At 44.1% G+C, this 18,724-nt stretch overlaps 2 protein-coding genes across 3 annotated transcripts in view; one reads left to right on the top strand and one right to left on the bottom strand.

Moving 5' to 3' along the window:
- Positions 1 to 18,724, top strand: part of SYN1 (synapsin I) — a 34,564-nt gene that overhangs the window by 6,272 nt on the left and 9,568 nt on the right. For both annotated transcript variants that reach the window (XM_036304541.1, XM_036304542.1), the window contains exons 2-5: positions 2,917 to 2,974; positions 3,078 to 3,169; positions 5,715 to 5,871; positions 6,046 to 6,135. In XM_036304541.1, the coding sequence (XP_036160434.1) occupies positions 2,917 to 2,974; positions 3,078 to 3,169; positions 5,715 to 5,871; positions 6,046 to 6,135 (397 nt within the window). The remainder of the gene's footprint in view (positions 1 to 2,916; positions 2,975 to 3,077; positions 3,170 to 5,714; positions 5,872 to 6,045; positions 6,136 to 18,724) is intronic.
- Positions 13,101 to 16,834, bottom strand: TIMP1 (TIMP metallopeptidase inhibitor 1). The gene is made up of 6 exons (XM_036304545.1): positions 16,676 to 16,834; positions 15,682 to 15,810; positions 14,860 to 14,939; positions 14,562 to 14,688; positions 14,233 to 14,357; positions 13,101 to 13,374 (listed from the first exon to the last, which is right to left on the bottom strand). Exons 1-6 carry the CDS (start codon positions 16,821 to 16,823, stop codon positions 13,204 to 13,206), a joined length of 780 nt encoding a protein of 259 aa, XP_036160438.1. The 5' UTR covers positions 16,824 to 16,834; the 3' UTR covers positions 13,101 to 13,203.

Genomic DNA, 18,724 nt, shown 5'->3' with positions numbered 1-18,724 from the left:
CTCTGTTCTTGCCACTTCGTACATGTGCTCAGCACTGGGGCGACTGATTCAGAGGCTGGCTGACATCATCTGGCTGACTCATTCTGTCTACCTGATTGCTTAGTGCCACTTCTGTGGCCGATGCTGTCTGGTGGGTGTTAACATACAATACAGAGATCTTTTCTCCTCTTTCCACTTCATCTCCACTCCCATATGTCCACCCACATTTTTGTGTCCCAGACCTCCTTGTTCTAATCTTTCAATATATTTCTTTCAAAGCCTCTGGCAAATCAGCCAAGCCATTCACCACCAGTGAATAAATATATATTCTAATCTTTGGCCACTTCTTTTTCCCCAAAAAGTAGATGGCCAAGGGTACAGCTCACAGCTTTGCCCATTGGGAGCTCTGTCACTGTTTTCAAGACTGCTCTGAATGGGACTATGGCGCAGCCACTGTCCATTTTTGTCTTCCACCCACATACCAAGGCAATCTATTTGTGAAGCAAGCTCAGACTTTTTCTTCCTTTATCTACTGGTTGGATAAAGGAGTCCCCTTAGTGAGCTGAGGCAGTAGCAATAAGGTGGATGACATGGGCATCTGGGTTACCTGCTCAGGCAGCTTGCCTGGTATCCTGGCTGCTGGACCCATCTGACTGTATTACTTGGCAGGCCTGGCAGGATCTAGCTTATAATGGACACTTCTGGGTACACAGTTACTTGGTACCCCCTGGTCAAGTAACTGTGTATCAGGGCCCAATATTACACCAAGATTTGTTTCTCAAGAGGCGTGTAATTCTATGCTGCAGATGGCATGGCCTTGCTCCAGAGCCCCAGGGGCCTCCCACTCGAGCTTCTCTTAAGCTTCACATTGTATCTTTTTCCACTGTTGACACCTCCGGTGTCATAGGATCTGATGGATCGAATGGCCTGAGTGGCAGGACTGCTTGCATCACAGCCCGGAGATGCTGCCGAGCACTTGGAGTCAACACAGCCTGTCGGGACTATCTGTGCTCCACCCCTGACAAATGATGGTTTCACGTTGCCTGCTAGCTGCCGGGTGACTCAGCTCCAGAATAGCATTAGAGTCTTTGTCATTTGACATCTCTGGCCCACTGTTTTAGGTTGGGTTCTCTGGAAACTGGTTTGGAAGCAGAATTTTGCATGTGGGAAGCTCATTGCAGAGTGCCTTTGGGATCAACACCTACCTGTAAGGAGGACAGGGTTGGGCAGACAGAGAAGTTGGTCCACAATGTGGTTGTATCAGAGGCCTAAGCTGGTCCTAGGGGGAGCTCTCGGGCTGGGAATAGTCCTTCGGAGTCAACCTATATTGAGGCAAACAGGCGGCCTTTGTCCTCACTGAGACCAGATATAAGCCACGCGCTGCCCAAAGTACGTATAACCTTGGCTAAGGCAGTTCCCTGTAACAAAGACAGTTCCCAGTTGGACACAGCCATAAACTGTCCACAACTGATATTCAGGGGGCATTGGCCCTGAAGAGAAGATCTGAGCAGAGTACCCACTATACTTATGGGGGGAAAGTTTAAAAATAGTGATCTAGCCGAAACCGGTTTGGCTCAGTGGATAGAGCGTCGGCCTGCGGACTGAAAGGTCCCAGGTTCGATTCCGGTCAAGGGCATGTACCTGGGTTGCGGGCACATCCCCAGTAGGAGATGTGCAGGAGGCAGCTGATCAATGTTTCTCTCTCATCAATGTTTCTAACTCTCTATCTCTCTCCCTTCCTCTCTGTAAAAAATCAATAAAATATATTAAAAAAATAAAATAAAAATAGTGATCTAGTTTGCACTTGTCATCATTTTATTTTTAAAAATGCACATATCTAAAAAGAGATTCTCTTCCAGCACTTGTGAGGGGTCATTGTCAGTAATGGAGGGTGAGAGAGAGAGAGAGAGAGGAGAGGGAAGAGGAGAGAGAGAGAGAGAGAGAGAGAGAGAGAGAGAGAGAGAGAGAGAGGAAATAACTGTATTTGAGGTCTTTGGGCATGTCATTCAAGGCATAAGGGCCTGTTGCATTGTGTGTATGTGTCAGAGACCCTGATTGTGTGCATGTCGATGACCCCAGGGGGGGCCTCTCCCCTTGTCTCATGTCTGTAAAAAATTGGGGATAAGCTTCTGTCTGTGGAGAAGCTTATCAGGTAGGAAATCCTGGGCCTGAGGGAAGAGGCCACTGGAAACCTAGCCCTGCTGGGGATGGGCATAGGGACAGTGACATAGCAGTTCATGAAGTGCCTGCTGCTGCTCTACCCCTCTTCCCTCCTATGGTTTCCACTCATCCTCAGTTGATTCTCCCCCACCCCCACTGTTGCAGTCTCCAGCTTCTGTGGAACCACCACCGGCATGCACCCCTCAATCTGATCCTCCTTTTCTGATACCTGTGCCCCCCACCCATGGCTGTTCTGTCCTTCATGGCACGCGGCCACACGTGGTGAATGCACTCCTCCTTGGGAAAGGGCCAGAGAACAGAGAGATACTTCAGGCTGTACAAGCAGATGCAGGCACTGAGCCATACCCAGGCACACTTCATAGATGTGTACTCTCTAAGGTTCTCTGCCATTATAAACTCCATGCAATTTCCAAGTATGTTACAGTTTACAAAGCACTCCTCATTTTTCGGAGCTTTCCAAAAACATTTATGATAGCAGTGTTGCAAGCAGACCATATTTTAAGAAATATCTGCTCTCTGGGGTTTAAGGACTTTTTAAAAAATTTGCAGTGTTCTTTGACATTTACACACCTCCATGAGGAATACTTTATTGTTCACAAAGCACTGTTTGAGTTTTCAAAGTATTTCAACCATCATAACAATCACTGTATGGTTTCTCTAGAGACGCTGCAGGGGCAAAGGGGTCAAAGGACTGGCCTGGGTTTTGTCTTCCTGAGATTTGAGCATTGATGGATGTGTTCTGCTTTTCCTCTACAGGGCGAAATACTTCAAAGGGAAAAAGCTCCATGGAGAAATTGACATTAAAGTAGAACAGGTTAGTTGCGACAGGTGGACCTGGGGATCAACTGTCCGGATTGCAAGCTGAGTGGTCATTTTTGTGTGATGTGAATGAATCACTGATTTTTTTTCCTTTCCAGGCTGAATTCTCTGACCTCAATCTCGTGGCTCACGCCAATGGTGGGTTCTCTGTGGACATGGAAGTTCTTCGGAATGGGGTGAAGGTTATGAGGTGAGTACAAGAAGTGTACCTTGGTGTTATGGGAGAGGTATAAGGACTCCCTTAGATCTGAGGGAGAATCTTCACCTCTGCACCGATTCCTTCTGTGAGCAAGAACTTAGGCACATTACAATAGACAAGCTATGGAAACAACTTAGGTGTCCATTGATGGACAAATGGATAAAGAAGATGTGAGATACACACACACACACACACACACACACACACACACACAAACACACACACACCACACATGCACAGGAATATTATTCAGCCATGAGAAAGAAGAAAATCCTGCCATTTGTGACCACATATATGGACCTTGAGGACATTATATTAAGTGAAATAAATCAGAGCGAGAAAGACAAGTACCATATGATATCACTTACATGTGAAATCTAAAAGAGCCAAACTCATAAAAATAGAGAGTAAAATGATGATTGCTAGTGGCTGGGGACTGGGAGAATAAGAGAGATGTTGGTTAATGGTACGAACTTGCAACTGGTAGATAAGTCCTGGAGATCTAATGTACAGTAAAGTGATTATAGGCAACAATATTGTATCATAATCATCAAACATTCTAAGAAACTAGATCTCAATTATTCCACCACAAAAATGAAAGGATAATTATGTGACACAATAGATGTGCTAACTATCACTGCAATGACAATCACATTACAATATATAAATGTATCAAATTAACACATCAGTTGTACACCTTAAATTTACACAATGCTATCTGTCAAATATATTTCCATTAAAAAAAAAACTTAAGCACAGAATGTGGGAGATAGCTTCTCTTCTGAAGAAGAGTCAAGGATCCCAGCAGACCACAAAGCAACTTTTCAATTATTGATTCAAAAATTATTTCTTGAGTATCCACTGTATACCAGGTGCTGCTCTCAGCATTTTTATTCAACAGACATTTATTGAGCACCCTTTGTGCCCAAGCACTGCTCTACATGCTGAGCACCTGGCAGTGAACAAAACAGACTCCCCAAAGACCAAAAATCCCACAAAACCTCTCTGCCCTCATGAAGCTTACATTCTACTGAGAGATACACACAATAAACAGATTACTTTAAAAATGTAAAAGTGCTTAAAAATATATATATAGCAGCAAAGGGATTGTTGACTAGTGGAGTGACGAGGTCTTTTCCGCATCTGCAAGGGCTCAAGGAATCTGGAGAAGTGTTGTGCATAAAATAAGACTACAGAAGAAATATGAATTTGGAAGGCATTTCGGGGTGCCAGAACAGAAACTTAGTTCTAGTGACTAAACTCTCCGAATCTCTGGACCCAGGGCTTTTTATTCTCACATTTTGCCCTATAGCAAAGCAGATACACATGTCAAAGGTAAGATTTGGTAAACAATAAAGTATTATCAGGTTGAGGAACTGTCCTCAGCTGTCTGTCAGCAGGCAGTAACATGCAGATCTTCAGCCCTGCTGAAGGTGTCCATCATCAGCCTTCTGGTGAACTTCTTGCATAATTATAACCTGCTGGAATTTGCTTCCAGCAGTGGAGGAGTCTGAAATTTGGATAAGGTGGACCACTAGTTTAAGAGACATTTGAGGAAGACCTAAAGGAGGTGAAGGAGAGCTACATGCAGGTAAAGGGTGTCCCAAAATTCACGCAAGAAGTAATTTTAATAGAAAACACAGGTTTATAATTAAAAATTGTAAATTTTTTATTGATTCATAAAGTATCCAGTATAGGGTTACGTATGGAATAGCATTTCGGGTAAATGACCTCCACGGCTTTGCTGGCACATGCGCACTCTTTTGTTATTGCCTGAGCAGCTGCATTTTTGAAGAATGGTCCGATGATGCCTCCGGCCCAAAATCCACACCAAACAGTGACACGATGTGGATGCATTTGTTTCTCAACAATCACTCATGGATTTTCTGAACCCCAAATGCGACAATTTTGTCGATTAACCAAGCCATCAAGATGAAAATGAGCCTCATTGAAATTCAGCCACATTTATGCAAAACGGTCAAGGAAAATTTCAACAAAAGGGTGCTTATGTGCCAGCAAAGCTGTGGAGGCCATTTACCCGAAATGCTATTCCATACATACCCCTATATTGTATACTTTGTGAATCAATAAAAATTTACAATTTTTAGTCATAAACCTGTGTTTTCTATCAAAATTACTTCTTGCGTGAATTTTGGGACCTCCTTTATCTAGGGAGAAAATGTTTCAGACAGAGTGAACACCTGTGTAAAGCCCCTGAGGCTGGACTTTATTCTGGGCAGCATCCTTTGAGAACAGCTAGTAGTCGGAGACATTGTGACCCAGGGGGCTGTCAGAGCTGAGTAGGTAAGCTGGAAGCTGACCTGGTGAGGAGAGGAGCCAGTAGGAAAGGCTTCAAGGGGTCACCAGATGAGGAAAGGGTGCTTGTGGGGGAAGAACAGCTTGCGCATGTGTGCTGAGGTGAGAAGCCACTTCACAATTGTTAGGAGCTGTGGACATATGGAAACTTGCTCTTTGTTGTAAGGGTGGTGGGAAGCTTCTGGGGGTAATCCTCAACACTCCTACCCCTGCACCCCAGGTCTCTGAAGCCGGACTTTGTGCTGATTCGTCAGCATGCCTTCAGCATGGCAAGGAATGGAGACCACCGCAGTTTGGTCATTGGGCTGCAGTATGCTGGAATCCCCAGTGTTAACTCTTTGCATTCTGTCTACAACTTCTGTGACAAGCCCTGGGTGGTAAGTGACAAGAAGGGTGTTATTGGCAGAGGGACTATCTCATGAATGCATTCGGGAGCTCAAAATCACTGTGATTTGGGGGGAACTGAGGGAGTTTAGAAGTTTGGAACCTCCAGCTTGGAGACTCCCTCCAGGCGAAGGACTTGCTTGACTTGTCTTTCTTGACTCTCATAGTTTGCCCAGATGGTTCGACTGCACAAGAAACTGGGGACAGAGGAATTCCCTCTAATCGATCAGACCTTCTACCCCAATCACAAAGAGATGGTGAGTCTGGGGGAAGTAGAGTGGGCAAGAGGGGAAAGCATCATGCCTACTACAATAGTTGCCAATGGATGTGTACCAATGGTACACTATCAGAGAGTGGCATGTGCTGTGGAGAGTGAAATTGCTTTGGGAAAGGTTTATTAATACAGTGAATTTACTTATGTGGTTACAAGTGTGATTTGTATCATTGATCCTGTAACTATAGTATCTATTCTCACCAGTACTAAAAATAGATTTCTAGCCGAACCGGTTTGGCTCAGTGGATAGAGCGTCGGCCTGCGGACTGAAGGGTCCCGGGTTCGATTCCGGTCAAGGGCATATACCTTGGTCGCGGGCACATCCCCAGTGGTGAGTGTGCAGGAGGCAGCTGATGGATCTTTCTCTCTCATCGATGTTTCTAATTCTCTATCCCTCTCCCTTCCTCTCTGTAAAAAACCAATAAAATATATAAAAAAATAAAAATAGATTTCTAATATAAACTGACAGAACTAATATAATGAATCAGATTATATTACATATAGAAATTAAGTCATTGTTTCTATCATTATCAAATATTCCTCTTGATATAAATGTTACCAATATTTCAAATTAGGATTGGCAATAAAAATTATCAGTAGTTGCCCTAACCGGTTTGGCTCAGTGGATAGAGCATCAGCCTGTGGACTGAAGAGTCCCAGGTTCGATTCCAGTCAAGGGCATGTACCTTGGTTGCGGGCACATCCCCAGTAGGAGATGTGCAGGAGGCAGCTGATCGATGTTTCTCTCTCATCGATGTTTCTAACCCTCTATCCCTCTCCCTTCCTCTCTGTAAAAAATCAATAAAATATATTTTAAAAAAAATTATCAGTAGCAATGTTATACATTAGATTGTTTACAAATAGCAATTGAATTGTTTTTGCTATTATCATAAAATATAATCATTACTATTACAAATAATCACCAATACTGCAAATTATTGTTACTGATGTAAATCATTAATACCAAGGTTATGAATTAAATTATAGTTCCTAATAGAAATGGAATAATTATAAATAGTATCATCAAAGATTATAACTATTATTACAATTATCAATATTACAAATTATGCTCTAATATTAACTATAAGTTTCTGTTTTGAATTACATTATACTTAGTGGTAGAAATTATATTATCATTACTAATACATCAAATATTATAACTAGCATTACAATTTATTACCATTGTTACAAATTGGGATTATCAATACAAGTGATTAGTACCTATGTTGTGAAATAAATTATAATTACTAAAATATATTAAACTATTAGTAAAACATTGTAAAATATTACAAATTATTGGCAATGTTACAAATTAAGATTACTAATATAAATTATGAGTAACTATGCTTTGAATTATAGTATAGTTACTAATAGAAATAATTATTAATATGGTTAAATTCCAACTGTTATTATAAATAATTACTAATATTAAAGTTATGATTACTAATATAAATTATGAGTACCACAATTATGAATCAAATTTTAGTTACAAATAGAAATTGAATCACCATTATGAATGCTGTCAAACTTTAAAACTAATTTTTAAAAATTTAATGTTGCCCGGCTGGTGTGTCTCAATGATTGAATGTCGACCTATGAACCAGGAGGTCACAGTTCGATTCCCAGTCAGGGCATATGCCTGGGTTGCAGGCCCAATCCCCAGTAGGAGGTGTGCAGGAGGCAGCCAATCAATGATTTCATCATTGATGTTTATATCTCTCTCTCCCTCTCCCTTCCTCTCTGAAATTAATAAAAATATATTTTTAAAAACTTAAAAATGTTACAAATTATTTTTACTTTTGTAAATAATCATTACTAGTTTTCTGAATTAAATTACAATTAAATATCAATATTGACCCAACATTGCCAACTTGGTTAAGTAACATTGGTACTACTATTAAACATTTTTTTTTTGGTAGAAGCTAATTTTATTTATTTGACAGTGCAATCCCAAGGTACTATTAAACATTCTTTTTTTTTTTTTTAATGTATTTTATTGATTTTTTACAGAGAAGGGAGAGGGATAGAGAGTTAGAAACATCGATGAGAGAGATGGATCAGCTGCCTCCTGCACGCCCCCCACTGGGGATGTGCCCGCAACCAGGGCACATGCCCTTGACCGGAATCGAACCTGGGACCCTTGAGTCCGCAGGCCGAAGCTCTATCCACTGAGCCAAACCGGTTCGGCTTTTTTTTTTTTTTTTTTTTTTACTATTAAACATTCTTACCAGTATTACAAATTATGATCACTGATATAAATTCACAGTGTTGTACATTAAATTTACTTACAGATAAAGATCAAATCCTTAGTTCTAAGCAAACCTAATTTATCATTATTATAATTTCACATTCTTTGAGAGATAGTATGGCTGACTGTGATCAAGAGTGTGGACTCTGTAGCCAGAATTTCTGTATTGGAAACCTAGCTACACAACTAATTAGCTTCCTAACATAGGAAACATCATTTAAATGCTTTGTGCCTCAGTTTACCCATCTGCAAAATGTGGGTAATAATAGTTTATGAATCATAGTTAGTATGATAATTAATTATTCAATGAGTGAAAGCAATTAGAACAGTGAATGTGTCATATATTAACTGCTACCCAAGTGTTGACAAAGTTCCCTTTTATTCCTAGTTTGCTGAGTGTTTTTTAATCATGAAAATATGTTGGACTTTGTTAAATGCTTTTTCTGTGTTTATTGATATGATCATGTAGATTCTAGCCTTTATTCTATGACTATGATGTTTGCATTAATTGATTTTCATATAAGTTGAGCCACACTTGCATTCCTGGGCCAAATCCCACCTGATCTGATATACAATCTTTTTACATGTTGTAGGATTCAGTTTGTTAGTATTTTGTTGAGAATTATGGTATCAATAATCATAAGTTTGTTTATGATGCATTTAGAGGTAGATCTCTATGAGTTTATCCTACTTGAAGTTTAGTGCATTTCTTGAATTTATAGATTATTTTTTTTATAAAATTTGGGAGGTTTTCAGCCATTATTCCTTCCAAGATTCTTTATTACACCTTTCTCTCTCCTCTCATTATGTGTGTATTGATTTGTTTTATGGTGTTCCACAGGCCTCTGAGGCCCTGTTCATTTTGTTCAATTTTTAAAATATTTTTATTGATTTCAGAGAGGAAGGGAGAAGGAGAGAGAGAAACATCAATGATGAGAGAAAATCATTGGCTGGCTGTCTCCTGCATGCCCTACACTGGGGATCGAGCCTATAACCTGGGCATGTGCCCTTGACCGGAATTGAACCTGGGACCTTCAGTCCGCAGGCCAACGCTCTATCCACTGGGCCAAACTGGCTAGGGCTCAGTTGCCCTATTTTAAATTCACTAATTCTTTCCTCTGCCAGCTCAAATCTATTGTTGAGCTCCTTATTTTCATTTACATTATTATATTTTTCAATTCCAGAATTCTATTATTTATCATTTCTATCTCTTTATTGATAGTCTCTATTTATTAAAACACCATTCTTATAATTTTGTTTAGTTCTTTAGACATGGTTTTCTTTAGCTCTTTAAAGATATTCTAAATAGCTGATTTATAGTCTGTGAATTAATTCCAACATCTGGGCTTCCTCAGGGACATTGTCTACTGACTTCTTTATTTTTCTGTATTTGGGGCATATTTTATTGCTTCTCTGCATGTCTCATAAATTTTTGTTAAAAACTTAACATTTGAAATAACATAATGTGACAACTCTGGAAATCAGATTCCTCTCCATCCCCAGGGTTTGTTTTTGTTGTTCTTTGTTTTTTTAGTGATGTTTCTGAACTAATTCTGCAAATTGTGTATTCTTTGCCATGTATAGCCACTGAAGTATCTGCTTCATTAATTTAGTGGCCAGCTAATGATTGGAGAGGTATTTCTTTAAAAACCTAGAACCAGTAAGTCTGCAAGCTTTTGCTAATAGGCTCTGTGTGCATGTTGGTGCATGCCTTCAGTGTTCAGGCAGGCTATTTACAACCTTGCCTTAGCCTTTACATCAGGAGTGGGGAATGTCTGGCCCACGGGCCGTGAAATCATTTGGTCTGGCCCTGCCAAAGCATTATGGGTGAGTTAGTTAAATGTTTGGCCAAATATTGCAAGCTAATTTTTAAGTTGATAATTTTGCATGGCCTGCTAATGGTGTTATAAGTATCCAAATGGCTCTTGGCAGAAAAAAAGGTTCCCCACCCCAAGTTTACATACTACTTGTGCAGAGCCTTGAGGTCAGCCAGAGATCCCGGGCATGCATATTTGTGCCTTTCTAGATTTCCAGGAACATGTCAGAGCCTTTCAAAGCCTCCTATGGAGCTCTCATTACCCATCTTTTCTGTTGGGTATTTTGGTCAGCTTGTTGTTTGTTATAACTGTAATCACTGCTTCAAGCACCTGCTATATTAAACAGTTGCTGCTGATTGTTTCTAAAAAGCAGCCTCAGGCAAAGCTGTTCACACCAGGTAAACTCTGAGTCAGATCAGATAGACAAGTCCTGTGAGTGGAGTTTTCTAGGAAAATGAAAGTTCAACTATAGTTGTCTGAGAATGGAACTTTGAAGAGACCCCAACCCTGTTCTGCCTCCAGCTGTGGTTTCTAGACTGCTGGTTTACATCAGGATTGCAAGGCTCTTGCTTTTCAAGGCTGTTGTGGAAGTGGGGAGATGGGAACAGGGAAAGTTCAGATGGACAAAACTTACTGTTCTTAATGAGATTCAGACATTCTTTTAATTGTTATACACTTTGGGCAGTTTTAAAAGTTCTGTAAAAATTTAATTTTGATAATTTTTTTAAAAATATATTTTATTTTTTCCAGAGAAGAAGGGAGAGAGATAGAGAGTTAGAAACATCGATGAGAGAGAAACATCGATCAGCTGCCTCCTGCACATCTCCTACTGGGGATATGCCCACAACCCAGGTACATGCCCTTGACCGGAATCGAACCTGGGACCTTTCAGTCCGCAGGCCGACGCTCTATCCACTGAGCCAAACCGGTTTCGGCAATTTTGATAATTTTTGCCAGTATTCTCATTGCTTTGTGGAGGAGAGGATTTTTATAGGCCCCTACTCTCACCTTTCCACTGACATCACCTCCAGGCATATCTTGGTCTTTCCCAGACTCAGCCCTAGGATAACAGTATTTCAAAGCCAAGATATGGCAGCTAGGTGTACTCATTGTTACTGGATGTCCTTGCACCTAGGTTCCCTCATTGTACAGAACCAGGAAATTGATAGTAAAGTTCAGATGGAAATACAAACATACAATAAAAGCCAGGAAAACCCTGAAGCTGGGGGCAGGGGATTAGTTGTACCAGCCTACAAAAAGTCGAATGCTTCTGCCAGAAAATATGTATTGTATGAAGTTTTTCTAATTTAAACAGTGTAATGCGGACACATGACTAGACAGACTGAGAGACTAAAGAAGGAAAAATTAGAAGTCCAGATATAGATCTATTTGCATATGGAGATTTAGTGGGGGCTCTTCAGTGTAATTGGGTTTGGCATAGGAGGAGTCCAGGTCCGGTTAGTGAGACGCAGGTGTCAGTCATTATTCATAAAATGAAAGGGCTGTTCTTATAGAAACTTGGGGTGGAGGAGAGATGTTTCAACATAAGGGGGAATATATTGGGAGCTGTTCCAGCAAGAATGTGTCAATCAATAGGGGCTATATGGATGGGTGGGCTTTATGAATGGAATCAAACAAGAATCAGGAATTGAACTGGCAACCCTTTAGTGCATGGACAATGCCCCACCAACTGAGCCACACAGGCCAGAGCGGGAGCTGACAAACTCTTGCAGGCAGCTGAGACAATAGTGTCACAGCCATAAGTCCAAACCAGGGCCTAGGCTCTTCCCTTACAGTTGCACCCCTTTTGGTAGCCAGGGTTCAGATTCCCCCCCCCCAGGGCATAACCAAAGTCTACACATTGACACAGAAATTGTTACTGCAAGGGTGTCCCCTGTGCAAGGAGATAACTACTGGGTTCTCCAAATCCACCAATCCCGATCTGGGACATACCTTGGGCCCTGGGGGAACCTCCAGGAATGCAAAAGGACAGGGCCACAGAGGATCCAGGGGCCATGCTTGGAGATCCAGAATACCCTGGAGGAGACCTGGGTTCTTACTGGCAGGAGCAGTTTGTGAAGGTGTGGGCTGAAGTACTTGGTTGGTTCTGATTTTGAACCCTTACCTGTACTTCACTCTTGTCAAAGTTGGTCAGAGAAGTGAGGGGAGGAGAAGTAGGAGAAGGGGATTTCCAGATCATACATTCTGTCCATCTTTCCTATTCCCCAAACAACCACTTTCCAAGGAATCTCCCATGGGCCATGAGGGGCCGGGGAGGAAGGCCACCCCTTCTTCCAGAGTCCCTGGCTGGGTTATGTGGGGGGGTAGGAGTCTAGGACCCCTGGGGCTTTCCCCTTTTGCTTCAGCCAGACTCACAGTACAAAACCTAATGGTCAGGACAGTAACACCCACAGGTTTGTATGGGGCAGGGCTCACTGGGTGACATCAGGACAATGCCTGAGGTGAGGAGGAGAGCTGTTAGGCAATTGATAGGGCATTTGTCAATTAGGTTGTTGACTGGAGGGATTTGTGAATAGGGGAATTTGCCAATGAGGTAGTGATTTGTCAGCAGTGGGTAATTTATGAACTAGAGAGCCCTATGCAAATAGGATTTATAAATTGGTCTAGTAAAATGCTCTAAAGTATTGACTAAAGAGATTATCCAGTAAGCTGTGGTTGATGATTCGGCTTAAATTACTGACACTGCAGATCACCAATGCTAATGCCAATTGTAGAGAATTATTACCAATACCTCAAATTTTATGTAAAATTTTAAAAGCCAACATTTTGCAGCCCTCATCCCCTCAGCATTGGTCCCAGGGTGCTCACACCAGGTCATCAGTGACATGGGTTTGTTCCCAGACACTACACAGAGACACTGCCTGCTGAGTGGCAGGATTTTATTTCATTGTCTTGAAGAGAGAAAGACAGAAGTGGGAAAGGGGGTGAATACTGTGCAGGTTTCAGCTTCTTCTGGGGGCAGGATTCAGGCGATCCGGGGCCGCAGGGACTGCCAGTTGCACATCCCTGACTTCTGTGGCAGGCAGGCAAGGTGGCGGCTCTGGAAGCCCTTGTCAGAGCCTGTAAGCAGCTGGTCCGTCCACAAACACTGATTATTACTCTGCAGTTTGCAGGGAATGGATGAGCAGGGAAACACCTGGAAGAGGGGGAGGGAGGCACATCTCTGAGGACTTCTCCTCCCCTACAGAGCAGAACTTCCTTCTCCTCAGCATTCAACATTGAGCTGCTGAGAGATGTCATGTCACTCCACCTGGATACAGACTCAAGAACAGTTCCTCCCATTGGGGGAACAGTCATTGGACTCGTAGAGGTGACAGTAATCCAGAGAAAGGATCAGTTTCTTGGTGGCTGGGGACAGTTGCAGGGATCAGTCAGATGGGTCTCCTGAGAACTGTTCCACAGGCTAGGGAACAATTGGCAGTACCAGGGAACAGCTGGCAAGTGGAGAACTTAAGCACAGGAAGGAGCTGTGGGACTCTCAGATATAGTCCCTGAATCAGAGGACATTCAGAGACATCAGGGAACAGTCCTGGAATAGTCAAATGGGCAATGTAACTTGCCCTCATGTGTGTAACTGTCACAGCTGGAAAGCAACAATCATATGTGCTGGGGAAGAGTCAGTGGGTTGGGGAACAGCACTTTGGGTTCTTGGAGAACATTCTAGGAAACCAAGAAACAATCCCTGGGGTGGGGGGAGGTCAGGAACAAAAATCAGGACTACATAATAGTCACAAGGGAACGTTGAAGGAACAGGAAGCAGCCAGAACAGTGAAACCCCAGGTATGAGGCACACGGGACAAAGGAATCACCAGAATGTCCAGAAGGACAGTCTCAGGTTTGGGGGAAGAGCAGTAAAGATCAGAGACAGCACAAGGGGGTTTGGGGAGCAGCCATAGGGAAAAGTAATAGCCTGACGGAGCAAGAAACAAGCCAGGAGTTTAGGAAAGAGCTCAAGAAGACCTCTCCAGGCGGCAGGCAGGGCCCACACACTTACTGTGCATTCCTCACAGCCAGCACTGTAAAGCTTGGTGAAGCCCCGTCGCTGAGTGGCGCTCAGACTGTTCCAGGGGACCACGAAACTGCAGGTGGTGATGTGCAGTTGCCCGTTCCTCAGTTGTCCTGGGGGAGGGGTGAACAACAGGCAGCTTCTGATTGGCTGGGCTGGGGCAGGTGACGCCTGATTGGCGTCCCTGGAGCACAGACCCGGCTGGGGGCCTTCTGATAGGCCGAAATTGGGGCGGTCCTTATTTCAACTGGGACCCTTCCTTCAGAGACCCACCCCTTCAGGGTGTCCTGGCCCACGACGAGCGGGCAGAGCCTCACCAGCGATGAGAAACTCCTGGCTGCGGTTCTGAGATTGGTGGAAGTATCCGCAGACGCTCTCCATGGCTGGGGTGTGGACGAACTGGATGTCAGGGACATCCCCCAAGGCGTTGAACCCTTTCAACATCTGTGGATGGATGAGAAGACTCTTTTTACTGACATGATCCTCCCACTCCACATTCTTCACATAGCATCCCGAGATCACAGCTAACTTCCTCGCCAACCATGGCCAGAGGCCTTTTTATCTTTACAGGGAGGAAAATGTTAGGAACTCCTGAGGAAGGGGCAGGAAGAATACCTTGGTCATCTTAATCTCATAACGCTGATATAAGGTTGTCTGGTTGACTTCTGCTGTCCCTATGAACTTGGCCTTGATGACTGCAGGGAGAGGAGGGGGGAAAACAAGTCAAATGGACTGCGTGAGCTAATAAAAATAAAACAATTACAATAGTCATACTAGCAAAGCACATACGTAAATAGGGGTTGCTGGATGCCGGACAACCCACTAAAAAATGTACACATTTGTTAACAGATTCGCCCATATAGTGAATGCCTACTTTTTGCAAGGCTCTGCTTTAAGCCTTTTTCATATATTCACCATGTGCTCATTCACTCAATGAATATTTTGGAGCACCTACTGTGTGCCAGGCACTGTTCTGGGTGTTAGGGACACAACAGTGAACAAAACATAGAAATCCCTCCCCTTGTGGAGCTCACATGCTAGCCAGGAAAAGACAGACTAAACACAAGCAAAATAGATAGGTTTGTGGAGTGTTAGAGGTATTATGTATGATGGGGAACTTCAGAACTGGGTAAGGGGAATCAGGAGTACTAGAGGACAGGGGTTAAAATTTTGGGAAAGTAACATTTGAGGCAGTCACCCACATGGATACCCAGAGGGAAGGGTGTACCAGGCAGAGGGAACAGCCAGTGCAAAGGCCCTGAGAAGGGACTAGGTAGGCCTGGAGTAATCAAGGAATTGAGTGAGGATGCCATGTGTCAAAAGGAGAGTCAGGGCAGGGCTGAGTGGAATTGTTCTAGAGGTGAGCACCATCCTGAACCCCACTAGACTGAGAGGGAAACCAAAACACAGTATGTGAGCAGAGTAGGGTATACTCACCGAGGTCAGAGTTGCAGAAGGCCATCTGTGGGTGGGATGGGACACAGGTACAGGCCCTGCTAGGGGCTGTCAGACACAGCAACAACAGGATGCCGGAGGCCAGGGATTCGAAGGTGGCCATGATGGGTTCTGGAAGGGTGGAGAGGAGAGGTCAGGGGGCCTCCAGCCCAGCCAATCCGGGGACCTGGGCAGGCCTCTCACCCCATTCTACCCTCCCCCCAGCAGCATGGACAGGCCTTAGTCTGCCACACTTGGGCTAGACGGGTTGGGAGTTTGGGCATTTTAAGAAGATGGGTATTTGAGAGCCCAGAGGATTTCAGGGGAATTGGGAGAGTTTCAGAGTTGTGGAGTTTGAGCGATTTAGGGGACAGGATAAGTGGCAGAGATTATGGGGTTGTGGTGGTGGAGTTTGAAGACCTGGGGGGTTAGGGAAGTCGGAAAGTGGAGGAGTTGGGGGTGAGGAATTTGCAGTTTGGGGAACTATAGGAATTTGGGAGTTTGGGGTTGTGCATATTGGGAGATAGAGGAGGCCCAGGAGGCCTGGGAGTTGAGGGAAGCTGAGGAATTTGGAGGAGGTTGGGGGTTTAAGGATTTGGGGCAGTTCTGGGGGCCTTAAGAGGGTGGAAGCGCCAGGGGATTTGGGAGCAGAGGAAGTTTTGAGGTTTAGGGAGTTGAGGATTTAGGAGTCTGGGATATTGGGGGAGTTTGGGGAGGTTCAGAAGTTTGGGGGTGGGAGACTTGGGGGACAATGAGGGAATTTAGGGGAAATGGCCGCTTGCTGTGATATAAGGGGCTCATGAGCTTGGCGGATTTAGGATGGGTATCGGGAGTTTGCAGCAGTTCCAGCCCCCCACACCCGCCCTCTCCCCCTTGACCAGTCCAGGGTCCCAGTGCCTGCCTTTCTGCCTGCCGCTCGGGCTGAGCAGCGAGGTGTGCAGCGGCAGGAAAGCTCTGCCCAGGCCCAGGCCTCGCGGCCGCCCAGCCCCCTACCTACCTCTGATGGAGCTTCTCTGGACGCTGGGTCTGCAGCGATGGCGGCAGGGCCTGAGCAGCGGAGGATAAATGTCCACGCAAGGGGCGGGGGCGGGGGTGGCAGTGGCAGCCGTGCGGAAACCACAGGCCTCTAAGCTTCCTGGATGCATTACTCATCCGCCCACCGTCAGTGGTGGCCAAGGGGCGGGCCGAGGGCTGCCGAAAAGGAGCTTCACCCTCCTCCCTCCCCTCCCTCTCCCTAGGCCTCGCCCTGGTCATCCCCCTCCCCCATCTCCAAGTCCTGTCCCAGTCCTAACCGGAGGCCTCTACGGAGTGCTTAGAGTCAGGATTCCCCCAAGGCAATTTCCTGTAGACACCAAACTCTCCACAGTCTACCCAGTCACCCACGGGTCGCAAACTCCCCATGGCTGAAGCCCGAAGTAGTTCATTTTCGTCAACAAACATGTCTTGTGCAGATACTGCATACCAAGCACACACAAAAATTCGTCTCTGGTAGATCCCACAAACTGTTGAGGAGTGGGGGAGGCTGAGAGGAGACAAGTAGAAGCAGTGGAAGATGAGGCAGGTAAGTGGAGGAGGAATACAGTGTGGAGTAACTGAGGCACAGAGAGATTAAGTAACTTATTCAAGATCACAATTAATAAGTGGCAGAACTGGCATTTGAACTCAGGTGGCCTGGAGCCAGAGCCTGGATCTCAACCCTGCTCAAAAAAACACAGGCAAATAGCATTTATATAGCACCAACTGTGTACCAGGCACTCAGCATAATTTATCTCACTTAAAGCTCACAATTTTTGCCATAGCATGGGTGGACCTAGAGGATATGATGCTAAGTGAAATAAGCCTGAGAAAGAGAAATACCTTATGATTTCATTTATATGTGGAATCTAAAACACCAACCAAAAAAAAACCCCCACAAAATAAAATAGAAATATACTCATAGCCGAAACCGGTTTGGCTCAGTGGATAGAGCGCTGGCCTGCGGACTGAAGGGTCCCGGGTTCGATTCCGGTCAGGGGCATGTACCTGGGTTGCGGGCATATCCCCAGTGGGGTGTGTGCAGGAGGCAGCTGATCGATGTTTCTCTCTCATCGATGTTTCTAACTCTCTATCTCTCTCCCTTTCTCTCTGTAAAAAATCAATAAAATATATTTTTTAAAAAAAAGAAAGAAAGAAATATACTCATAGATACAGAGAATAATCTGGTGGTTGCCAGAGGGGGCATGGGGTGGGTGAAATAGATTAAGAGGATTAAGAAGTACAGACTTCCAGTTATAAAATAAGTAAGTCATGGGATTGCAATGTACAGCACAGGGGAATATACTCAACAGTATTGTAATAACTTTGTATGGTGACAGATGCTAACTAGACTTATCATGGCGATTATTCCATAATGTATAAAATTTTCGAGCCAACATAGTGTACCTCTAAAACTAATATAATATTGTATGTCAACTATAATTCAACTTTTAAAAGCTCATAATAAGCCTCTGAGATGGGTACCAGTATTATTCCCATTTTTCAGATGAGGAAAACTGAGGAATAGAGGAACTGAAGAACTTTCATGGATCACAGGGTATGGCTGGGATTGGATTTAGGCCAACTGACCCCAGGATCTCAATCCAGGCTTAGCAAGCGGGAAGGCGATGGTTAACGAATGAGTCCTGGCGTGGGGGGAGTTGAATGGTGGTGAAAGAGACCAGTGAGTGAGTCAGGAGAAAACTGATACTCTTCCATCCTGCCCTGCCCCTTCCCCATCATCCCCTCCCTGACCATGCCTCTGGTAGGGGGTGGGGTGAGACAACCCCTGCCTGCCAGATTCCAGATGTTATCTCAATCTTCCTAGGGTCCTGGGATTAACAGCCTTTGTTGTTCAGGAAGGACGGACCAGTAATAATGATGGTAGTCATGATAGCAGTCACTTATTGAGCATTTACTGTATACCGTGCCCCGGAGTCTTTGCGGAAATTCTTTTATTCAGTCTCCATTACCCTCTTGCTAATGAAGCTGGATTAATTTAGTGAGATTAACCCAATCAATAGCAACACCA

The sequence above is a fragment of the Myotis myotis genome, unplaced genomic scaffold, assembly GCF_014108235.1.
Source record: "Myotis myotis isolate mMyoMyo1 unplaced genomic scaffold, mMyoMyo1.p scaffold_m19_p_4, whole genome shotgun sequence".
Classification (NCBI taxonomy): Eukaryota; Metazoa; Chordata; class Mammalia; order Chiroptera; family Vespertilionidae; genus Myotis; species Myotis myotis.
The sequence above is the reverse complement of the archived record's forward strand: the minus strand, read 5'-3'. Positions and strand labels throughout refer to the sequence as shown.